The sequence below is a fragment of the Salmo trutta genome, chromosome 4 (assembly GCF_901001165.1).
Source record: "Salmo trutta chromosome 4, fSalTru1.1, whole genome shotgun sequence".
Taxonomy (NCBI): domain Eukaryota; kingdom Metazoa; phylum Chordata; class Actinopteri; order Salmoniformes; family Salmonidae; genus Salmo; species Salmo trutta.
Genome location: NC_042960.1, coordinates 67164533 through 67186389, shown reverse-complemented (window position 1 = coordinate 67186389; position 21857 = coordinate 67164533). Strand labels below are relative to the sequence as shown.

The following is a 21857-nucleotide window of genomic DNA, read 5'->3' as shown; positions in this document are numbered from 1 at the left end:
CACTCTAACAGTCTGACATTAGAGACAGGCCATTAGTCATATATAATAATACAGTCACTTCTAACAGTTCTGACAGAAGAGACAGGCCATTAGTCATATATAATAATACAGTCACTCTAACAGTCTGACAGAAGAGACAGGCCATTAGGTCATATATAAAATACAGTCACTCTAACAGTCTGACAGAAGCGACAGGCATTAATCATATATAATAATACAGTCACTCTAACAGTCTGACATTAGAGACAGGCCATTAGTCATATATAATAATTACAGTCACTCTAACAGTCTGACATTAGAGACAGGCCATTAGTCATATATAATAATACAGTCACTCTAACAGTCTGACATTAGAGACAGGCCATTAGTCATATATAATAATACAGTCACTCTAACAGTCTGACAGAAGAGACAGGCCATTAGTCATATATAATAATACAGTCACTCTAACAGTCTGACAGAAGAGACAGGCCATTAGTCATATATAATAATACAGTCACTCTAACAGTCTGACATTAGAGACAGGCCATTAGTCATATATAATAATACAGTCACTCTAACCGTCTGACATTAGAGACAGGCCATTAGTCATATATAATAATACAGTCTCTCTAACAGTCTGACAGAAGAGACAGGCCATTAGTCATATATAATAATACAGTCACTCTAACAGTCTGACATTAGAGGACAGGCATTAGTCATAATAATACAGTCACTCTAACAGTCTGACATTAGAGACAGGCCATTAGTCATATATAATAATTACAGTCACTCTAACAGTCTGACATTAGAGACAGGCCATTAGTCATATATAATAATACAGCCACTCTAACAGTCTGACATTAGAGACAGGCCATTAGTCATATATAATAATACAGTCACTCTAACAGTCTGACATTAGAGACAGGCCATTAGTCATATATAATAATACAGCCACTCTAACAGTCTGACATTAGAGACAGGCCATTAGTCATATATAATAATACAGTCACTCTAACAGTCTGACATTAGAGACAGGCCATTAGTCATATATAATAATACAGCCACTCTAACAGTCTGACAGAAGAGACAGGCCATTAGTCATATATAATAATACAGCCACTCTAACAGTCTGACAGAAGAGACAGGCCATTAGTCATATATAATAATACAGCCACTATAGCAGACTCCAGGGTGAGGGTATAGGGTCTAGTCCTACCTAACAGTCATGGACAGAGCAGACTCCAGGGGGAGGGTGTATGGAAGCATCATAGCCGTCGCCATCCTGACTGGCAGCAGGTTGCTTAGCGACTGGCCCAGACTGTATCTCTCCTTGCAGGCTTCCACCAGAGCTACAGAGAAAGACAGAGAGAACACTTAGAACACTCTGGAACCAGAGCTACAGAGAGAGACAGAGAGAACACTAAGAACACTCTAGAACCAGAGCTACAGAGAGAGACAGAGAGAACACTTAGAACACTCTAGAACCAGAGCTACAGAGAGAGACAGAGAGAACACTAAGAACACTCTAGAACCAGAGCTACAGAGAGAGACAGAGAGAACACTAAGAACACTCTAGAACCAGAGCTACAGAGAGAGACAGAGAGAACACTAAGAACACTCTAGAACCAGAGCTACAGAGAGAGACAGAGAGAACACTAAGAACACTCTAGAACCAGAGCTACAGAGAGAGACAGAGAGAACACTAAGAACACTCTAGAACCAGAGCTACAGAGAGAGACAGAGAGAACACTAATAACACTCTAGAACCAAAGCTACAGAGAGAGACAGAGAGAACACTAAGAACACTCTAGAACCAGAGCTAAAGAGAGACAGAGAGAACACTAAGAACACTCTAGAACCAGAGCTACAGAGAGAGACAGAGAGAACACTAAGAACACTCTAGAACCAGAGCTACAGAGAGAGACAGAGAGAACACTAAGAACACTCTAGAACCAGAGCTAAAGAGAGACAGAGAGAACACTAAGAACACTCTAGAACCAGAGCTAAAGAGAGACAGAGAGAACACTAAGAACACTCTAGAACCAGAGCTACAGAGAGAGACAGAGAGAACACTAAGAACACTCTAGAACCAGAGCTACAGAGAGAGACAGAGAGAACACTAAGAACACTCTAGAACCAGAGCTACAGAGAGAGACAGAGAGAACACTAAGAACACTCTAGAACCAGAGCTACAGAGAGAGACAGAGAGAACACTAAGAACACTCTAATAGAATAGAAACACTTATTTCCCTCATTAAAATGCAGATCAATTTATAACATTTTTGACATTCAATTTTCTTGATTTTTTTGTTGTTATTCTGTCTCTCACTGTTCAAATAAACCTACCATTAAAATTATAGACTGATCATTTCTTTGTCAGTGGGCAAACGTACACAATCAGCAGGGGATCAAATAATTTTTTCCCTCACTGTATAGACTACAATACACCACAATAAATACAGAGGGAGAGAGAGAGGACAACTCACTACAGTCATATAGACTACAATACACCACAATAAATACAGAGGGAGAGAGAGGACAACTCACTACAGTCATATAGACTACAATACACCACATTAAATACAGAGGGAGAGAGAGAGGAGAGAACAACTCACTACAGTCATATAGACTACAATACACCACAATAAATACAGAGGGAGAGAGAGAGAGAGAGGACAACTCACTACAGTCATATAGACTACAATACACCACAATAAATACAGAGGGAGAGAGGAGAGAACAACTCACTACAGTCATATAGACTACAATACACCACAATAAATACAGAGAGAGAGGGGGAACAACTCACTACAGTCATATAGACTACAATACACCACAATAAATACAGAGGGAGAGAGAGAGGACAACTCACTACAGTCATATAGACTACAATACACCACAATAAATACAGAGAGAGAGAGGACAACTCACTACAGTCATATAGACTACAATACACCACAATAAATACAGAGGGAGAGAGAGAACAACTCACTACAGTCATATAGACTACAATACACCACAATAAATACAGAGAGAGAGAGAGGACAACTCACTACAGTCATATAGACTACAATACACCACAATAAATACAGAGGGAGAGAGAGAGAGGAGAGAACAACTCACTACAGTCATATAGACTACAATACACCACAATAAATACAGAGGGAGAGAGAGAGAAGAGAGAACAACTCACTACAGTCATATAGACTACAATACACCACAATAAATACAGAGGGAGAGGGAGAGAGAGAACAACTCACTACAGTCATATAGACTACAATACACCACAATAAATACAGAGGGAGAGAGGACAACTCACTACAGTCATATAGACTACAATACACCACAATAAATACAGAGGGAGAGAGAGGACAACTCACTACAGTCATATAGACTACAATACACCACAATAAATACAGAGGGAGAGGGAGAGAGAGAACAACTCACTACAGTCATATAGACTACAATACACCACAATAAATACAGAGGGAGAGAGAGAGGAGAGAGAACAACTCACTACAGTCATATAGACTACAATACACCACAATAAATACAGAGAGAGAGAGAGAGGACAACTCACTACAGTCATATAGACTACAATACACCACAATAAATACAGAGGGAGAGAGAGGACAACTCACTACAGTCATATAGACTAATATACACCACAATAAATACAGAGGGAGAGAGAGAACAACTCACTACAGTCATATAGACTACAATACACCACAATAAATACAGAGGGAGAGAGAGGAGAGAACAACTCACTACAGTCATATAGACTACAATACACCACAATAAATACAGAGAGAGAGAGAGAGAACAACTCACTACAGTCATATAGACTACAATACACCACAATAAATACAGAGGGAGAGAGAGAGGAGAGAGAACAACTCACTACAGTCATATAGAATACAATACACCACAATAAATACAGAGGGAGAGAGAGGAGGACAATCACTACAGTATATAGACTACAATACACCACAATAAATACAGAGGGAGAGAGAGAACAACTCACTACAGTCATATAGACTACAATACACCACAATAAATACAGAGGGAGAGAGAGAACAACTCACTACAGTCATATAGACTACAATACACCACAATAATACAGAGAGAGAGAGAGGAGAGGAGAGAGAACAACTCACTACAGTCATATAGACTACAATACACCACAATAAATACAGAGGGAGAGAGAGAGAACAACTCACTACAGTCATATAGACTACAATACACCACAATAAATACAGAGGGAGAGAGAGAGGAGAGAACAACTCACTACAGTCATATAGACTACAATACACCACAATAAATACAGAGGGAGAGGAGAGGACAACTCACTACAGTCATATAGACTACAATACACCACAATAAATACAGAGAGAGAGGACAACTCACTACAGTCATATAGACTACAATACACCACAATAAATACAGAGAGAGAGAGGACAACTCACTACAGTCATATAGACTACAATACACCACAATAAATACAGAGGGAGAGAGAGAGGACAACTCACTACAGTCATATAGACTACAATACACCACAATAAATACAGAGGGAGAGAGGAGAGAACAACTCACTACAGTCATATAGACTACAATACACCACAATAAATACAGAGGGAGAGAGAGAGAGAACAACTCACTAAAGTCATATAGACTACAATACACCACAATAAATACAGAGAGAGAGAGAGAGAGAGAGGAGAGAGAACAACTCACTACAGTCATATAGACTACAATACACCACAATAAATACAGAGAGAGAGGACAACTCACTACAGTCATATAGACTACAATACACCACAATAAATACAGAGAGAGAGAGGACAACTCACTACAGTCATATAGACTACAATACACCACAATAAATACAAAGGGGAGAGAGAGGAGAGAACAACTCACTACAGTCATATAGACTACAATACACCACAATAAATACAGAGGGAGAGAGAGAACAACTCACTACAGTCATATAGACTACAATACACCACAATAAATACAGAGGGAGAGAGAGAGGAGAGAACAACTCACTACAGTCATATAGACTACAATACACCACAATAAATACAGAGAGAGAGAGAGAGGAGAGAACAACTCACTACAGTCATATAGACTACAATACACCACAATAAATACAGAGGGAGAGAGAGAGAACAACTCACTACAGTCATATAGACTACAATACACCACAATAAATACAGAGGGAGAGAGAGAGAGGAGAGAACAACTCACTACAGTCATATAGACTACAATACACCACAATAAATACAGAGGGAGAGGAGAGGACAACTCACTACAGTCATATAGACTACAATACACCACAATAAATACAGAGAGAGAGGACAACTCACTACAGTCATATAGACTACAATACACCACAATAAATACAGAGAGAGAGAGGACAACTCACTACAGTCATATAGACTACAATACACCACAATAAATACAGAGGGAGAGAGAGAGGACAACTCACTACAGTCATATAGACTACAATACACCACAATAAATACAGAGGGAGAGAGGAGAGAACAACTCACTACAGTCATATAGACTACAATACACCACAATAAATACAGAGGGAGAGAGAGAGAGAACAACTCACTAAAGTCATATAGACTACAATACACCACAATAAATACAGAGAGAGAGAGAGAGAGAGAGGAGAGAGAACAACTCACTACAGTCATATAGACTACAATACACCACAATAAATACAGAGAGAGAGGACAACTCACTACAGTCATATAGACTACAATACACCACAATAAATACAGAGAGAGAGAGGACAACTCACTACAGTCATATAGACTACAATACACCACAATAAATACAAAGGGAGAGAGAGGAGAGAACAACTCACTACAGTCATATAGACTACAATACACCACAATAAATACAGAGGGAGAGAGGAGAACAACTCACTACAGTCATATAGACTACAATACACCACAATAAATACAGAGGGAGAGAGAGAACAACTCACTACAGTCATATAGACTACAATACACCACAATAAATACAGAGGGAGAGAGAGAACAACTCACTACAGTCATATAGACTACAATACACCACAATAAATACAGAGGGAGAGAGAGGAGAGAGAACAACTCACTACAGTCATATAGACTACAATACACCACAATAAATACAGAGGGAGAGAGAGAGGAGAGAACAACTCACTACAGTCATATAGACTACAATACACCACAATAAATACAGAGGGAGAGAGAGAGGAGAGAACAACTCACTACAGTCATATAGACTACAATACACAACAATAAATACAGAGGGAGAGAGAGGACAACTCACTACAGTCATATAGACTACAATACACCACAATAAATACAGAGGGAGAGGAGAGAACAACTCACTACAGTCATATAGACTACAATACACCACAATAAATACAGAGGAGAGAGAGAGAACAACTCACTACAGTCATATAGACTACAATACACCACAATAAATACAGAGGGAGAGAGAGAGGAGAGAACAACTCACTACAGTCATATAGACTACAATACACCACAATAAATACAGAGGGAGAGAGAGAGGAGAGAACAACTCACTACAGTCATATAGACTACAATACACCACAATAAATACAGAGAGAGAGAGAGAGAACAACTCACTACAGTCATATAGACTACAATACACCACAATAAATACAGAGAGAGAGAGAGAGGAGAGAGAACAACTCACTACAGTCATATAGACTACAATACACCACAATAAATACAGAGGGAGAGAGAGAGAAACTCTCACTACAGTCATATAGACTACAATACACCACAATAAATACAGAAGGAGAGAGAGAACAACTCACTACAGTCATATAGACTACAATACACCACAATAAATACAGAGAGAGAGAGAGAGAACAACTCACTACAGTCATATAGACTACAATACACCACAATAAATACAGAGGGAGAGGAGAGAACAACTCACTACAGTCATATAAGGACTCACAATAACCACCACAATAAATACAGAGGGAGTAGAGAGAACAACTCACTACAGTCATATAGACTAACAATACAACCACAATAAAATACAGAGGGAGAGAGAGGAGTAGAGAGGAGGAAGAGAACAACTCACTACAGTCATATAGACTACAATACACCACAATAATACAGAGGGAGAGAGGAGGAGAACAACTCACTTACAGTCATATAGATACAATACACCACATAAATACACAGAGGGAGAGAGAGGACAACTCACTACAGTCATATAGACTACAATACACCACAATAAATACAGAGAGAGAGAGAGAGAGAGAACAACTCACTACAGTCATATAGACTAATATACACCACAATAAATACAGAGGGAGAGAGAGAACAACTCACTACAGTCATATAGACTACAATACACCACAATAAATACAGAGGGAGAGAGAGGAGAGAACAACTCACTACAGTCATATAGACTACCATACACCAACACATAAATACAGAGGGAGAGAGAGAGAACAACTCACTACAGTCATATAGACTACAATACACCACAATAAATACAGAGGGAGAGAGAGAGGAGAGAACAACTCACTACAGTCATATAGACTACAATACACCACAATAATACAGAGGGAGAGAGAGAACAACTCACTACAGTCATATAGACTACAATACACCACAATAATACAGAGGGAGAGAGAGAACAACTCACTACAGTCATATAGACTACAATACACACAATAAATACAGAGGGAGAGAGAGAGGACAACTCACTACAGTCATATAGACTACAATACACCACAATAAATACAGAGGGAGAGAGAGAACAACTCACTACAGTCATATAGACTACAATACACCACAATAAATACAGAGGGATACGAGAGGGAGGAGAACAACTCACTACGTCATATAGACTACAATACACCACAATAAATAAGAGGGAGAGAGAGAGAACACTCACTACAGTCCATATAGACTACAATACACCACAATAAATACAGAGAGGGAGAGAGAGGACAGAGGAGAGAGAACAACTCACTACAGTCATATAGACTACAATACACCACAATAAATACAGAGGAGAGAGAGAGAGAGAGAAACACTCACTACAGTCATATAGACTACAATACACCACAATAAATACAGAGGGAGAGAGGAGAGACAACTCACTCCAGTTCATATAGACTACATACGACCACAATAAATACAGAGGGAGAAGTAGAGATAGAGAACAACTCACTACAGCATACGACACAATACACCACAATAAATACAGAGGAGAGAGGACAACTCACTACAGTCATATAGACTACAATAACACCACAATAAATAACAGAGGAGAGGGAGAGGACACTCACTACAGTCAGAATAGACTACAATACACCACAATAAATACAGAGGGAGAGAGAGAGGATAGAACAACTCACTACAGTCATATAGACTACAATACACCACAATAAATACAGAGAGAGAGAGGAGAGGACAACTCACTACAGTCATATAGACTACAATACACCACAATAAATACAGAGAGAGAGCAGAGATGAACAACTCACTACAGTCATATAGACTACAATACACACCACAATAAATACAGAGGAGAGAGATAGAACAACTCACTACAGTATATAGACTAAATACACCACAATAAATACAGAGGGAGCGATGAGAAACAACTCACTACAGTCCATATGACTACAATACACCACAATAAATACAGATGGCGAGAGAGGAGAACAACTCACTACAGTCATATAGGGACTACAAACACCACAATAAATACGGAGGGAGAGAGGAGGGGACAAATCACTACAGTCATTATAGACTACAATACACACAATAAATACAGAGACGAGAGAGGACAACTCACTACAGTCATATAGACTTACAATACACAACAATAAAATACAGAGGAGAGAGAGAGGAGAGAACAACTCACTACAGTCATATAGACTACAATACACCACAATAACATACAGAGGGAGAGAGGAGAGGACAACCTCACTACAGTCCATATAGACTACAATACACCACAAATAATACAGAGGGAGAGAGGAGAGAGAGAACAACTCACTACAGTCATATAGACACAATACACCACAATAAATACAGAGGGAGAGGAGGAGGAGACAATTCACTACAGTCATATAGACTACAATACACCACAATAAATACAGAGGGAGAGAGAGATGAGAACAACTCACTACAGTCATATAGACTACAATACACCAACAATAAAAACAGAGGGAGAGAGAGAGGAGGGGAGAACAACTCACTACAGTCAATATAGACTACAATACACCACAATAAATACGAGAAGGGAGAGAGAACGGACAACTCCACTACAGTCATATAGACTACAATACACCACAATAAATACAGAGAGAGAGAGGAGACAACTCACTACAGTCATATAGACTACATACCACCACAATAAATACAGAGAGAGAGAGAGAGAGAACAACTCACTACAGTCATATAGACTACAATACACCACAATAAATACAGAGGGAGAGAGAGAGAAGAGAGAACAACTCACTACAGTCATATAGACTACAATACACCACAATAAATACAGAGGGAGAGGGAGAGAGAGAACAACTCACTACAGTCATATAGACTACAATACACCACAATAAATACAGAGGGAGAGAGAGAGACAACTCACTACAGTCATATAGACTACAATACACCACAAAAATACAGAGGGGAGAGAGGAACAACTCACTACAGTCATATAGACTACAATACACCACAATAAACAGAGGGAAGAGAGAACAACTCACTACAGTCATATAGACTACAATACACCACAATAAATACAGAGAGAGAGAAGACAACTCACTACAGTCATATAGACTACAATACACCACAATAAATACAGAGGGAGAGAGACAACTCACTACAGTCATATAGACTACAATACACCACAATAAATACAGAGGGAGAGGGAGAGAGAGAACAACTCACTACAGTCATATAGACTACAATACACCACAATAAATACAGAGAGAGAGAGGACAACTCACTACAGTCATATAGACTACAATACACCACAATAAATACAGAGGGAGAGAGAGAACAACTCACTACAGTCATATAGACTACAATACACCACAATAAATACAGAGGGAGAGAGAGGACAACTCACTACAGTCATATAGACTACAATACACCACAATAAATACAGAGGGAGAGAGAGAGGAGAGAGAACAACTCACTACAGTCATATAGACTACAATACACCACAATAAATACAGAGGGAGAGAGAGAACAACTCACTACAGTCATATAGACTACAATACACCACAATAAATACAGAGGGAGAGAGAGAACAACTCACTACAGACTGGCTGACTGGTTGACTCACTCACATTCCCCATGGCAGAAAATAGTTGAAACAAGGTCAGAGTTACACAGTGGATACCCTAACCTAGCAAGGTCAGAGTTACACAGTGGATCCCCTAACCTAGCAAGGTCAGAGTTACACAGTGGATCCCCTAACCTAGCAAGGTCAGAGTTACACAGTGGATCCCCTAACCTAGCAAGGTCAGAGTTACACAGTTGATCCCCTAACCTAGCAAGGCCAGGGTTACACAGTGGATCCCCTAACCTAGCAAGGTCAGAGTTACACAGTTGATCCCCTAACCTAGCAAGGCCAGGGTTACACAGTGGATCCCCTAACCTAGCAAGGCCAGAGTTACACAGTGGATCCCCTAACCTAGCAAGGTCAGAGTTACACAGTGGATCCCCTAACCTAGCAAGGTCAGGGTTACACAGTGGATCCCCTAACCTAGCAAGGTCAGAGTTACACAGTGGATCCCCTAACCTAGCAAGGTCAGAGTTACACAGTGGATCCCCTAAAGTAGCGAGGCCAGGGTTACACAGTGGATCCCCTAACCTAGCAAGGTCAGAGTTACACAGTGGATCCCCTAACCTAGCAAGGCCAGCGTTACACAGTGGATCCCCTAACCTAGCAAGGTCAGAGTTACACAGTGGATCCCCTAACCTAGCAAGGTCAGAGTTACACAGTGGATCCCCTAACCTAGCAAGGTCAGAGTTACACAGTGGATCCCCTAACCTAGCAAGGCCAGCGTTACACAGTGGATCCCCTAACCTAGCAAGGTCAGAGTTACACAGTGGATCCCCTAACCTAGCAAGGCCAGCGTTACACAGTGGATCCCCTAACCTAGCAAGGCCAGCGTTACACAGTGGATCCCCTAACCTAGCAAGGTCAGAGTTACACAGTGGATCCCCTAACCTAGCAAGGCCAGCGTTACACAGTGGATCCCCTAACCTAGCAAGGTCAGAGTTACACAGTGGATCCCCTAACCTAGCAAGGTCAGAGTTACACAGTGGATCCCCTAACCTAGCAAGGCCAGCGTTACACAGTGGATCCCCTAACCTAGCAAGGTCAGAGTTACACAGTGGATCCCCTAACCTAGCAAGGCCAGGGTTACACAGTGGATCCCCTAACCTAGCAAGGTCAGAGTTACACAGTGGATCCCCTAACCTAGCAAGGCCAGAGTTACACAGTGGATCCCCTAACCTAGCAAGGCCAGAGTTACACAGTGGATCCCCTAACCTCGAGCTACAACTATAGTAGAAACAAGAGCAGGAGATCTGATTGGCCAGCCTCTTCTCTACACCAGTCTCTGGTTGGTTGGATATTCATCAGTAATCTAGTGTTTTTCTGAGACTTCCTCTGTGCTGAGAAGTTGCCATCTCCCAGGATCATGTTTGTTCTACATCCATGACAACAATACATCACTAATATCTAGCCTTGTTTGTGTTCGTTTTTTTATCCATTTTTCTGTTCCACTGTCCTTATATACAATGTATTATTAATCCGATGTATTATTTTGGTGCGGTCCATCCTACCTTTGTGTAGTCTGGGTGGCAGGTGATCAAAGATATGATCCTCGCTGTTGGATTTGGACTCGGAGGGGGCCACCGCTGACTCTTTCTCAATGGGTCTGATCTCGTTCTGTACAAGATGCTCCTCGTGTTCTTCATCATCATCATCCTCGATGATGTCATCTTCCTCACCATCGGCTATTAGAGGTCTGTGGGGTCCTTGGTGATTCAACAGTCCTGAAACATTAAAAAAACACAGTCAAGCAAACACACACACACACGCACACACGCACACACGCACGCACACACACACACGCACACACACACACACACACACACGCACACACGCACGCACGCACGCACGCACGCACACACACACACACGACCAAGACATCCAAACCACATACAGTGTATTTCTTTGGTTGGACATTTGTCAGTCATTTCTAGTATCTTTCTGATAATTCATTCTCACTTGTATAACTACTCTATACCAAGCCTGATCTAGTATAGAATCATATAACTAGTCTATACCAAGCCTGATCTAGTATAGAATCATATAACTACTCTATACCAAGCCTGATCTAGTATAGAATCATATAACTACTCTATACCAAGCCTGATCTAGTATAGAATCATATAACTACTCTATACCAAGCCTGATCTAGTATAGAATCATATAACTAGTCTATACCAAGCCTGATCTAGTATAGAATCATATAACTACTCTATACCAAGCCTGATCTACTATAGAATCATATAACTAGTCTATACCAAGCCTGATCTAGTATAGAATCATATAACTACTCTATACCAAGCCTGATCTAGTATAGAATCATATAACTAGTCTATACCAAGCCTGATCTAGTATAGAATCATATAACTACTCTATACCAAGCCTGATCTAGTATAGAATCATATAACTAGTCTATACCAAGCCTGATCTACTATAGAATCATATAACTACTCTATACCAAGCCTGATCTAGTATAGAATCATATAACTAGTCTATACCAAGCCTGATCTACTATAGAATCATATAACTACTCTATACCAAGTCTGATCTAGTATAGAATCATATAACTACTCTATACCAAGCCTGATCTAGTATAGAGTCATATAACCACTCTATACTAAGCTTGATCTAGTATAGAATCATATAACTACTCTATACCAAGCCTGATCTAGTATAGAATCAAAGAACTACTCTATACCAAGCTTGATCTAGTATAGAATCATATAACTAGTCTATACCAAGGCTGATCTAGTATAGAATCATATAACTACTCTATACCAAGCCTGATCTAGTATAGAATCATATAACTACTCTATACCAAGCCTGATCTAGTATAGAATCATATAACTACTCTATACCAAGCTTGATCTAGTATAGAATCATATAACTACTCTATACCAAGCCTGATCTAGTATAGAATCATATAACTACTCTATACCAAGCCTGATCTAGTATAGAATAATATAACTACTCTATACAAAGCCTGATCTAGTATAGAATCATATAATAATATAACTACTCTATACCAAGCCTGATCTAGTATAGAGTTATATAATAATAGAACTACTCTATACCGAGCCTGATCTAGTATAGAGTTATATAATAATAGAACTACTCTATACCGAGCCTGATCTAGTATAGAGTTATATAATAATAGAACTACTCTTTACCGAGCCTGATCTAGTATAGAGTTATATAATAATAGAACTACTCTTTACCGAGCCTGATCTAGTATAGAGTTATATAATAATAGAACTACTCTATACCGAGCCTGATCTAGTATAGAGTTATATAATAATAGAACTACTCTTTACCGAGCCTGATCTAGTATAGAGTTATATAATAATAGAACTACTCTATACCGAGCCTGATCTAGTATATAGTTATATAATAATAGAACTACTCTTTACCGAGCCTGATCTAGTATAGAGTTATATAACAATAGAACTACTCTATACCGAGCCTGATCTAGTATAGAGTTATATAATAATAGAACTACTCTATACCGAGCCTGATCTAGTATAGAGTTATATAATAACAGAACTACTCTTTACCGAGCCTGATCTAGTATAGAGTTATATAATAATATAACTACTCTATACCGAGCCTGATCTAGTATAGAGTTATATAATAATAGAACTACTCTATACCGAGCCTGATCTAGTATAGAGTTATATAATAATAGAACTACTCTATACCAAGCCTGATCTAGTATAGAGTTATATAATAATATAACTACTCTATACCAAGCCTGATCTAGTATAGAGTTATATAATAATAGAACTACTCTATACCGAGCCTGATCTAGTATAGAGTTATATAATAATATAACTACTCTATACCAAGCCTGATTTAGTATAGAGTTATATAATAATAGAACTACTCTATTCCGAGCCTGATCTAGTATAGAGTTATATAATAATAGAACTACTCTTTACCAAGCCTGATCTAGTATAGAGTTATATAATAATAGAACTACTCTATACCGAGCCTGATCTAGTATAGAGTTATATAATAATAGAACTACTCTATACCGAGCCTGATCTAGTATAGAGTTATATAATAATAGAACTACTCTATACCGAGCCTGATCTAGTATAGAGTTATATAATAATAGAACTACTCTATACCGAGCCTGATCTAGTATAGAGTTATATAATAATAGAACTACTCTATACCAAGCCTGATCTAGTATAGAGTTATATAATAATAGAACTACTCTTTACAGAGCCTGATCTAGTATAGAGTTATATAATAATAGAACTACTCTATACCGAGCCTGATCTAGTATAGAGTTATATAATAATAGAACTACTCTATACCGAGCCTGATCTAGTATAGAGTTATATAATAATAGAACTACTCTATACCGAGCCTGATCTAGTATAGAGTTATATAATAATAGAACTACTCTTTACCGAGCCTGATCTAGTATAGAGTTATATAATAATAGAACTACTCTATACCGAGCCTGATCTAGTATAGAGTTATATAATAATAGAACTACTCTATACCGAGCCTGATCTAGTATAGAGTTATATAATAATAGAACTACTCTATACCGAGCCTGATATAGTATAGAGTTATATAATAATAGAACTACTCTATACCAAGCCTGATCTAGTATAGAGTTATATAATAATAGAACTACTCTATACCAAGCCTGATCTAGTATAGAGTTATATAATAATAGAACTACTCTATACCGAGCCTGATCTAGTATAGAGTTATATAATAATATAACTACTCTATACCAAGCCTGATCTAGTACAGAGTTATATAATAATAGAACTACTCTATACCGAGCCTGATCTAGTATAGAGTCATATAATAATATAACTAATATAAAGGTCTCTTACCGTTCTTCTTTAGAAAGTGAAGAGCATCTTTGTACCCCTGTTTACACATGGCCTTCATAACCTGAAACAAACACAGACAGACACATTAGATATCTTCCCAGAGACACATTCAGAGTCCATGTCTGTCTGTCTGCCTGGTGGCTCAGTTGGTAAAACTGTTGCACTAGCATGTCAAAGGTCACGGGTTCAATTCTCCCAGTGATCACTGACTGAAAAATGTATACAGTCTGTAAGTCTCTTTGGATAATAGCATCTGCTAAGTATGTCTGTGAGTACAGTACCTGTGGATCAGGGGGGAACAGAGCTCTGTACAGGTGTGTGTGTGTGTGTGTGTGTGTGTGTGTGTGTGTGTGGATCAGGGGGGAACAGAGCTCTGTACAGGTGTGTGTGTACCTGTGGATCAGGGGGGAACAGAGCTCTGGACACTCTGTACAGGTTGGTGAGTGTAAACTGGATAGAGGTGTTGGTGAATCGTAGTTCATGCATGTTGGTGGATTTGTCTCTAGGACAGATGTCACTCTCTCCAGAGAACGGAGACACAGTGATGGTGTTCTTCAGCTCATACTGAGGCAGATTATCACTGATACCACCGTCCACGTAACGCTGGAGGGAGAGAGTTAGACACAGAGAGATAACTAAATACCAATGATTTTAAGTCAGTGAGACAATATATTATAAGCTTTATAATGTCACAATATACTACTGCAGGTGATCAAGCATCACCTTGGCATGCTTTAAGTAAATAGCTTGTAGGGTAGAAGTGTGAAAACCGACGGGGGGCATGGGATGTTTTTTATAGTGATGTCTGGTCTAGTGTCCAGACATTCAGAGGACAGGAGAGGACAACCTTGAGAGAGTTGGCTTGGTGTGTCTCAATAATAGATCCAAGAAAAGCCCTGTGACAAACTGAGAGATGGTCCGGTCCTAGAAAAGCCCTGTACCAAACAGAGAGATGGTCCGTTCCTAGAAAAGCCCTGTACCAAACTGAGAGATGGTCCGGTCCTAGAAAAGCCCTGTACCAAACAGAGACATGGTCCGGTCCTAGAAAAGCCCTGTACCAAACAGAGACATGGTCCGGTCCTCGAAAAGCCCTGTACCAAACAGAGACATGGTCCGGTCCTAGAAAAGCCCTGTACCAAACAGAGACATGGTCCGGTCCAGCTCCACAAATACTATCTTCTACTCATGACATCTAATTCTGAACTAATGCGAACTCCAATACATATGGGTACTTAACTTGTCATATAAACCTGTTATACGCTGCTTGTCTATAACATGTTTTGCACTGAATATAAAAGTATAAAAGTGTCTGTTAAAATGACTAAAATGAAACGTAAAATATAGGTGACTCTCTCACTTCTCATTGTTAGAAAGTTTGGGGATTTCTGAAACTTTAACAAAAAATCATGAATGTGCTACTGTGCCTTTATATCCCACATTGAACGTGAGTTATGTGTGGTTGTGTGTGTCATTCAAGAGACAGAAAGACTGGAAAGATATTAAACAAATATTCCAGAGAAGGTGAAAGAGGGATCCACCCAGAGAGAGAGAGGATAGAAGGGAGAGAGAGGGATCCACCCAGAGAGAGAGAGGATAGAAGGTGAAGAGAGGGATCCACCCAGAGAGAGAGAGGATAGAAGGTGAAGAGAGGGATCCACCCAGAGAGAGAGAGAGGATAGAAGGGAAAGAGAGGGATCCACCCAGAGAGAGAGAGAGGATAGAAGGTGAAAGAGAGGGATCCACCCAGAGAGAGAGAGAGGATAGAAGGTGAAAGAGAGGGATCCACCCAGAGAGAGAGAGAGAGGATAGAAGGGAAAGAGAGGGATCCACCCAGAGAGAGAGAGGATAGAAGGTGAAGAGAGGGATCCACCCAGAGAGAGAGGGATCCACCCAGAGAGAGAGAGGATAGAAGGTGAAGAGAGGGATCCACCCAGAGAGAGAGAGGATAGAAGGGAAAGAGAGGGATCCACCCAGAGAGAGAGGGAGGGTAGAAAAGGACAACACTGAGCCAAGAACAACAACAACGACAACAATACAAGGAAACCATAGCCAGGGAACAGGATTAAAGGGCAATAGGCTGAGTTGAAGAGAGGGGAGCAACAGACCAATAAGATTTGAGATGAGGGGAGAGTCAACAATGACTTCTGAAAACGACCACATCTGTTCTGATATTGTTGCTACTGACAACAGCTGTGCTTCCTCAAAGCTCATTTTTGCAACAAACACGTGTTTTGTTTGGCAACAGAAAAGTGTATGCACAGATGTAAGATCTTAATTTGAGCCAGTTTGCTACAGCAGGAAAATAATCCTGCAGCAACAGGAAATGTGAATTATTATGTAGATTATAACTAATGGAGATTCTTTGTAGGGGTTGATACATTTTTCATTAGGGCAAATCAAGTCTGAAATTTAAAAACTTTTAAAACTTTTTTAAACCTTGAATACACGACAAGTTTTCAAATTCTCAGCAACAAAAGAAGGTTGTTGAGATCAAATTAAGATCCATCTGTTTGTTTTGAAATTGTGATAAGTATATCCTCTTTGAATGTACAGTAAGCTAATCACACACACACACACACACACACACACACACACACACACACACACACACACACACTGAAAGATAAGAAGGTAGTGTACTCACCACACCCTGCAGTGTAGGGGGGATCAGTCCACAGTACACAGGGATGTAAGCACTGCAGACACACGCCTGGATAAAGAACACACAACACGTTATTATCGTTAGAGAACATTGCAACAACACAAATTGTGTGTGTGTGTGTGTGTGTGTGTGTGTGTGTGTGTGTGTGTGTGTGTGTGTGTGTGTGTGTGTGTGTGTGTGTGTGTGTGTGTGTGTGTGTGTGTGTGTGTGTGTGTGTGTGTGTGTGTGTGTGTGTATAACTGCCTAAAACACACTCATTCTGACATGAACTCAACAGGTCTGGATCCAAGTACTGTTTGTCTCTCGGACTCTCACAATTTATGGCAGTTTATGTTTCTGAGTCTTAGTACAGTTAACTGTCAGACAGTCACAATGAGTGTTTGTTCAGGTCAGTGTCTGAGTTTATGGGATGTGCCCACCGGTATGTAACTAACAGGCATGAATACTGAGACACATAGCTATCACTTCCAGTTCATAAAATATCTGACTTTTGTCAGCAAGTCACTATTTGTGTCACTCACCTGCTGTAGCCAATGAGTCAGCAGGAGTATCCTATTTGTACAAGTCAATGTCTGGGTTTATAGTTCTGAGATGAGATCATTGATGTGGCCTCCCGAGTGGCGCAGTGGTCTAAGGCACTGTATCTCAGTGCTAGAGGCGTCACTACAGACACCCTGGTTTCATTTACAGACCCTGGTTCGGATTCCAGGCTGTATCACAACCGGCTGTGATTGGGAGTCCCATGGGGGCGGCGCACAATTAGCCCAGCATCGTCCGGGTTTACATAAGTATTCAGACCCTTTGCTAAGAGACTCAAAATTGAGCTCAGGTGCATCCTGTTTCCATTGATCATCCTTGAGATGTTTCTACAACTTGATTGGAGTCCACCTGTGGTATATTCAATTGATTGGACATGATTTGGAAAGGCACACACCTGTCTATATAAGGTCCCACAGTTGACAGTGCATGTCAGAACAAACACCAAGCCATGAGGTCAAAGGAATTGTCCTTAGAGCTCCGAGACAGGATTGTGTCGAGGCACAGATCTGGGGAAGGGTACCAAAACATTTCTGCATTACTGAAGGTCCCTCAAGAACACAGTGGCCTCCATCATTCTTAAATGGAAGAAGTTTGGAACCACCAAGACTCTTCCTAGAGCTGGCCGACCAGCCAAACTGAGCAATCGGGGGAGAAGGGCCTTGGTCAGGGAGGTGACCAAGAACCCAATGGTCACTCTGACAGAGCTCCAGAGTTCCTCTGTGGAGATGGGAGAACCTTCAGTGGCAGGGACTGGGAGACTCGTCAGGGTCGAGGGAAAGATGAGCAGAGGAAAGTACGGAGAGATCCTTGATGAGTTCTGGCTTCTGTAGCTAGGGCTGTTGCTAGGGCTGTTGCTAGGGCTGTTACTAGGGCTGTTGCTAGGGCTGTTGCTAGAATTTGCAACATGCTGACCGGATTACGTAATGAACCAAAGCGTCCGTTGCTCTGCTGGTTGGCCGGAGGACATTATTTGGCATGACAGGCCTCTCATTTCTTTATCTACGTGAAAAACTTTATCACAGGGTTGGGGTAAAATACATTTACATTTAAATTACAGTCAATTCAGGAAGTATATTGAAATTCCAATTCCCTTCAATTAGACACATTTTGAATCAGAATTGTAATTTGGTTTACTTTCTAAATTGACTGGAATTCAAATGAAATTGACCTCGACCCTGCTTTGTCAGCAAGTTAGTGTTTGAGGTAGAAGACTCTCACCTGCACCAGCTCCTCCTTGCTGTTGAAGTGGGACACCAAGACATTCTCTCCATCGGTCACCCTGGTCAGTGATATGCCGAGCCGCCCTGTGGCACTGTGGTGGGCATTGGGTGGCAGGGTTCTATACAGCATGTTACGCATGATCTTCACCAGGTTGAAGGATGGGTGCATAGGCCCCAGGAAACGCTTCCGGGCATCCTTGGCCACATCAATGATGTTGGCACCTGCTTCACCTGATGAGGAAACAATAAGGTACAGAATATTGTTAATGTCAGAGACGGTCTATCAGTATAATGTGGTAACATTATATCGGGCATTGCTATTGCTGGCAATTGGAAAAAAATACATAGTGTGTACTCATTCCACAACGATAATGTCAAGGAAAACACTGGGTGGGTAAAAGTAGACAATCGATATACAGACAGTGCACAGGCCGGGCAAGGGACGCAGCAAAGCACGACAAGAAACGGACACACACACACACACACACACACAGTGTCATTACTATGCAATAAGTCGAGGAAGGTTCATCACTGCCTACCTAAACAAGCTCCGCTGACCAGCGCCGAGGCGGTGAGCGCCCCGGCTGATGCCCCGTAGATGTGCCGGGCGTTATGCACTAGAAACGGACACTGTTCCTGTAGACAACTCGCTACACCGATATGATAGATGCCTAAGAAACCGCAACCTGCAAATGAAATGTTCCACGTCGAATCTAACGGAAACATAACTACTGAGGAAAATAATGCCTCTCTTATTAAAACTCAGACAGAAAGCTCTGTTCACAGCTGTCGAGTTAGTTAACTACCTAACTAGCTAAAGTACCGGTGATACCACGGTCTTCAGCGTCCAAAATGTACGAACAATATCAGCTATTGGTAACAGACGTTCCCTTGCGGTCCATTAAATTGCAAAGCGATCTGTATTCACATTGTTAACTTCAGCTAACAAGTTCAACACTTGTCCGACTGTCAACAAGTTGATCTGTCTTCAAGTTCTTGAGGACATCTTCACCATTTCATATTCTTTAAAAATCTGTTTCTTTGTTTCTTCTATTTGTAAAACAGTTGCTTGTTGAAAACAGTAACTTATTTTTTTTCTTCTTCCAAAAACAATAACTTTATCCAGACGAAAGTGTTCAACATCTCTGTCTTTGAAAGCTTTTAAATGTCACTTTAATCTGTTGAATTTGTACACACAGCGTGGAGGCGGGCGTATTCCCGAGGGTGTGACGTGTCAGCCCACTGTCCAATCAGATCGCTATCTGTGAAACAGCCGTCCTATCAGTGTCTGAGTTCTCTGCGACCTGCCGTTCACCCTCCGTCGGCTGGTTTTTCCGGGAGGGGGTTGACCGTGTCCGCTTTGGCAACGCGAATCTGTCAAATCTTTACATTTCATTTATTTCAACAGGGAAATCCCATTGAGACCAAGGCCTCTTTTACAACGGAGCACATTTAGCCTATATTCTCTTGCTCTTGATTTTAATTGTTTAAACAGATGACTTAATAATACTTTCATTCTAACTTAGACAATATTAAGTTACTCTCAAGTTATACTCACTTTATACACAGGAATCTAATTTCTCTGTAATAAACTGTCTGTAAATAACAAAACAAAGTCAACAACGACCTCTAGGGAAAATAGATACATTCCACATCAGAAGGAATGTGTTTACATAGTTTATAGACTCAATTGGCAATAATATTGTTTTTTTATAGCCATTTTTGTCCAACAGAAAAGCTATTCTGACTGTGTGTTTATCGAGCAAATATTCCACTCATTTTGGGCTTGCTTTTGTTTACATTTGTTTAAATGATCTATGATCTTCTAAACAACCATTAATGTGATCACCCTGTTGCAGAATAACTTTCCTGCATCGCAGAACATTTAAAACTTGTAGTATATTTGAGGTTTAAAAAGTTTGTCATTTCCACTTTGAAATTTCAGACTTGATTTTCACTTACAAAAAAAATGTATCAACCCCTACAAAAATGTCCACATAATAATTCAGATTTCCTGTTCCTGCAGGATTATTTTCCTGCTGTAGCAAACTGGCTCACATTAAGATCCTACACCTGTGTAGGTGCTGTGAAATATACTGTACATTTGCCTATACATTTTTAATTACAGTATATATACATCGTTTTTTTGCATATTTGGAGTGTTATTAATGGCATGGAAAGAACTGAGCGTATGCAAGATATTTCTTTTTTATAAAACAATAGTGCATTGAACAACTGTAAAAT

The 21857-nt window shown here is 40.1% G+C and overlaps 1 protein-coding gene across 1 annotated transcript; it reads right to left on the bottom strand.

The window, feature by feature from the left end:
• Positions 1 to 1096: 1096 nt before the first annotated feature.
• Positions 1097 to 20857, bottom strand: LOC115192928 (patatin-like phospholipase domain-containing protein 2; the record flags this gene model as incomplete). The annotated part of the gene is given in 8 exon segments (XM_029751884.1): positions 1097 to 1111; positions 1199 to 1331; positions 11844 to 12056; positions 15192 to 15252; positions 15585 to 15794; positions 17836 to 17901; positions 19612 to 19844; positions 20153 to 20857. Coding segments are annotated over 8 exon segments (1118 nt in total), but the record flags the coding sequence as incomplete, so codon positions are not given.
• Between the last annotated feature and the right edge of the window lie 1000 nt (positions 20858 to 21857).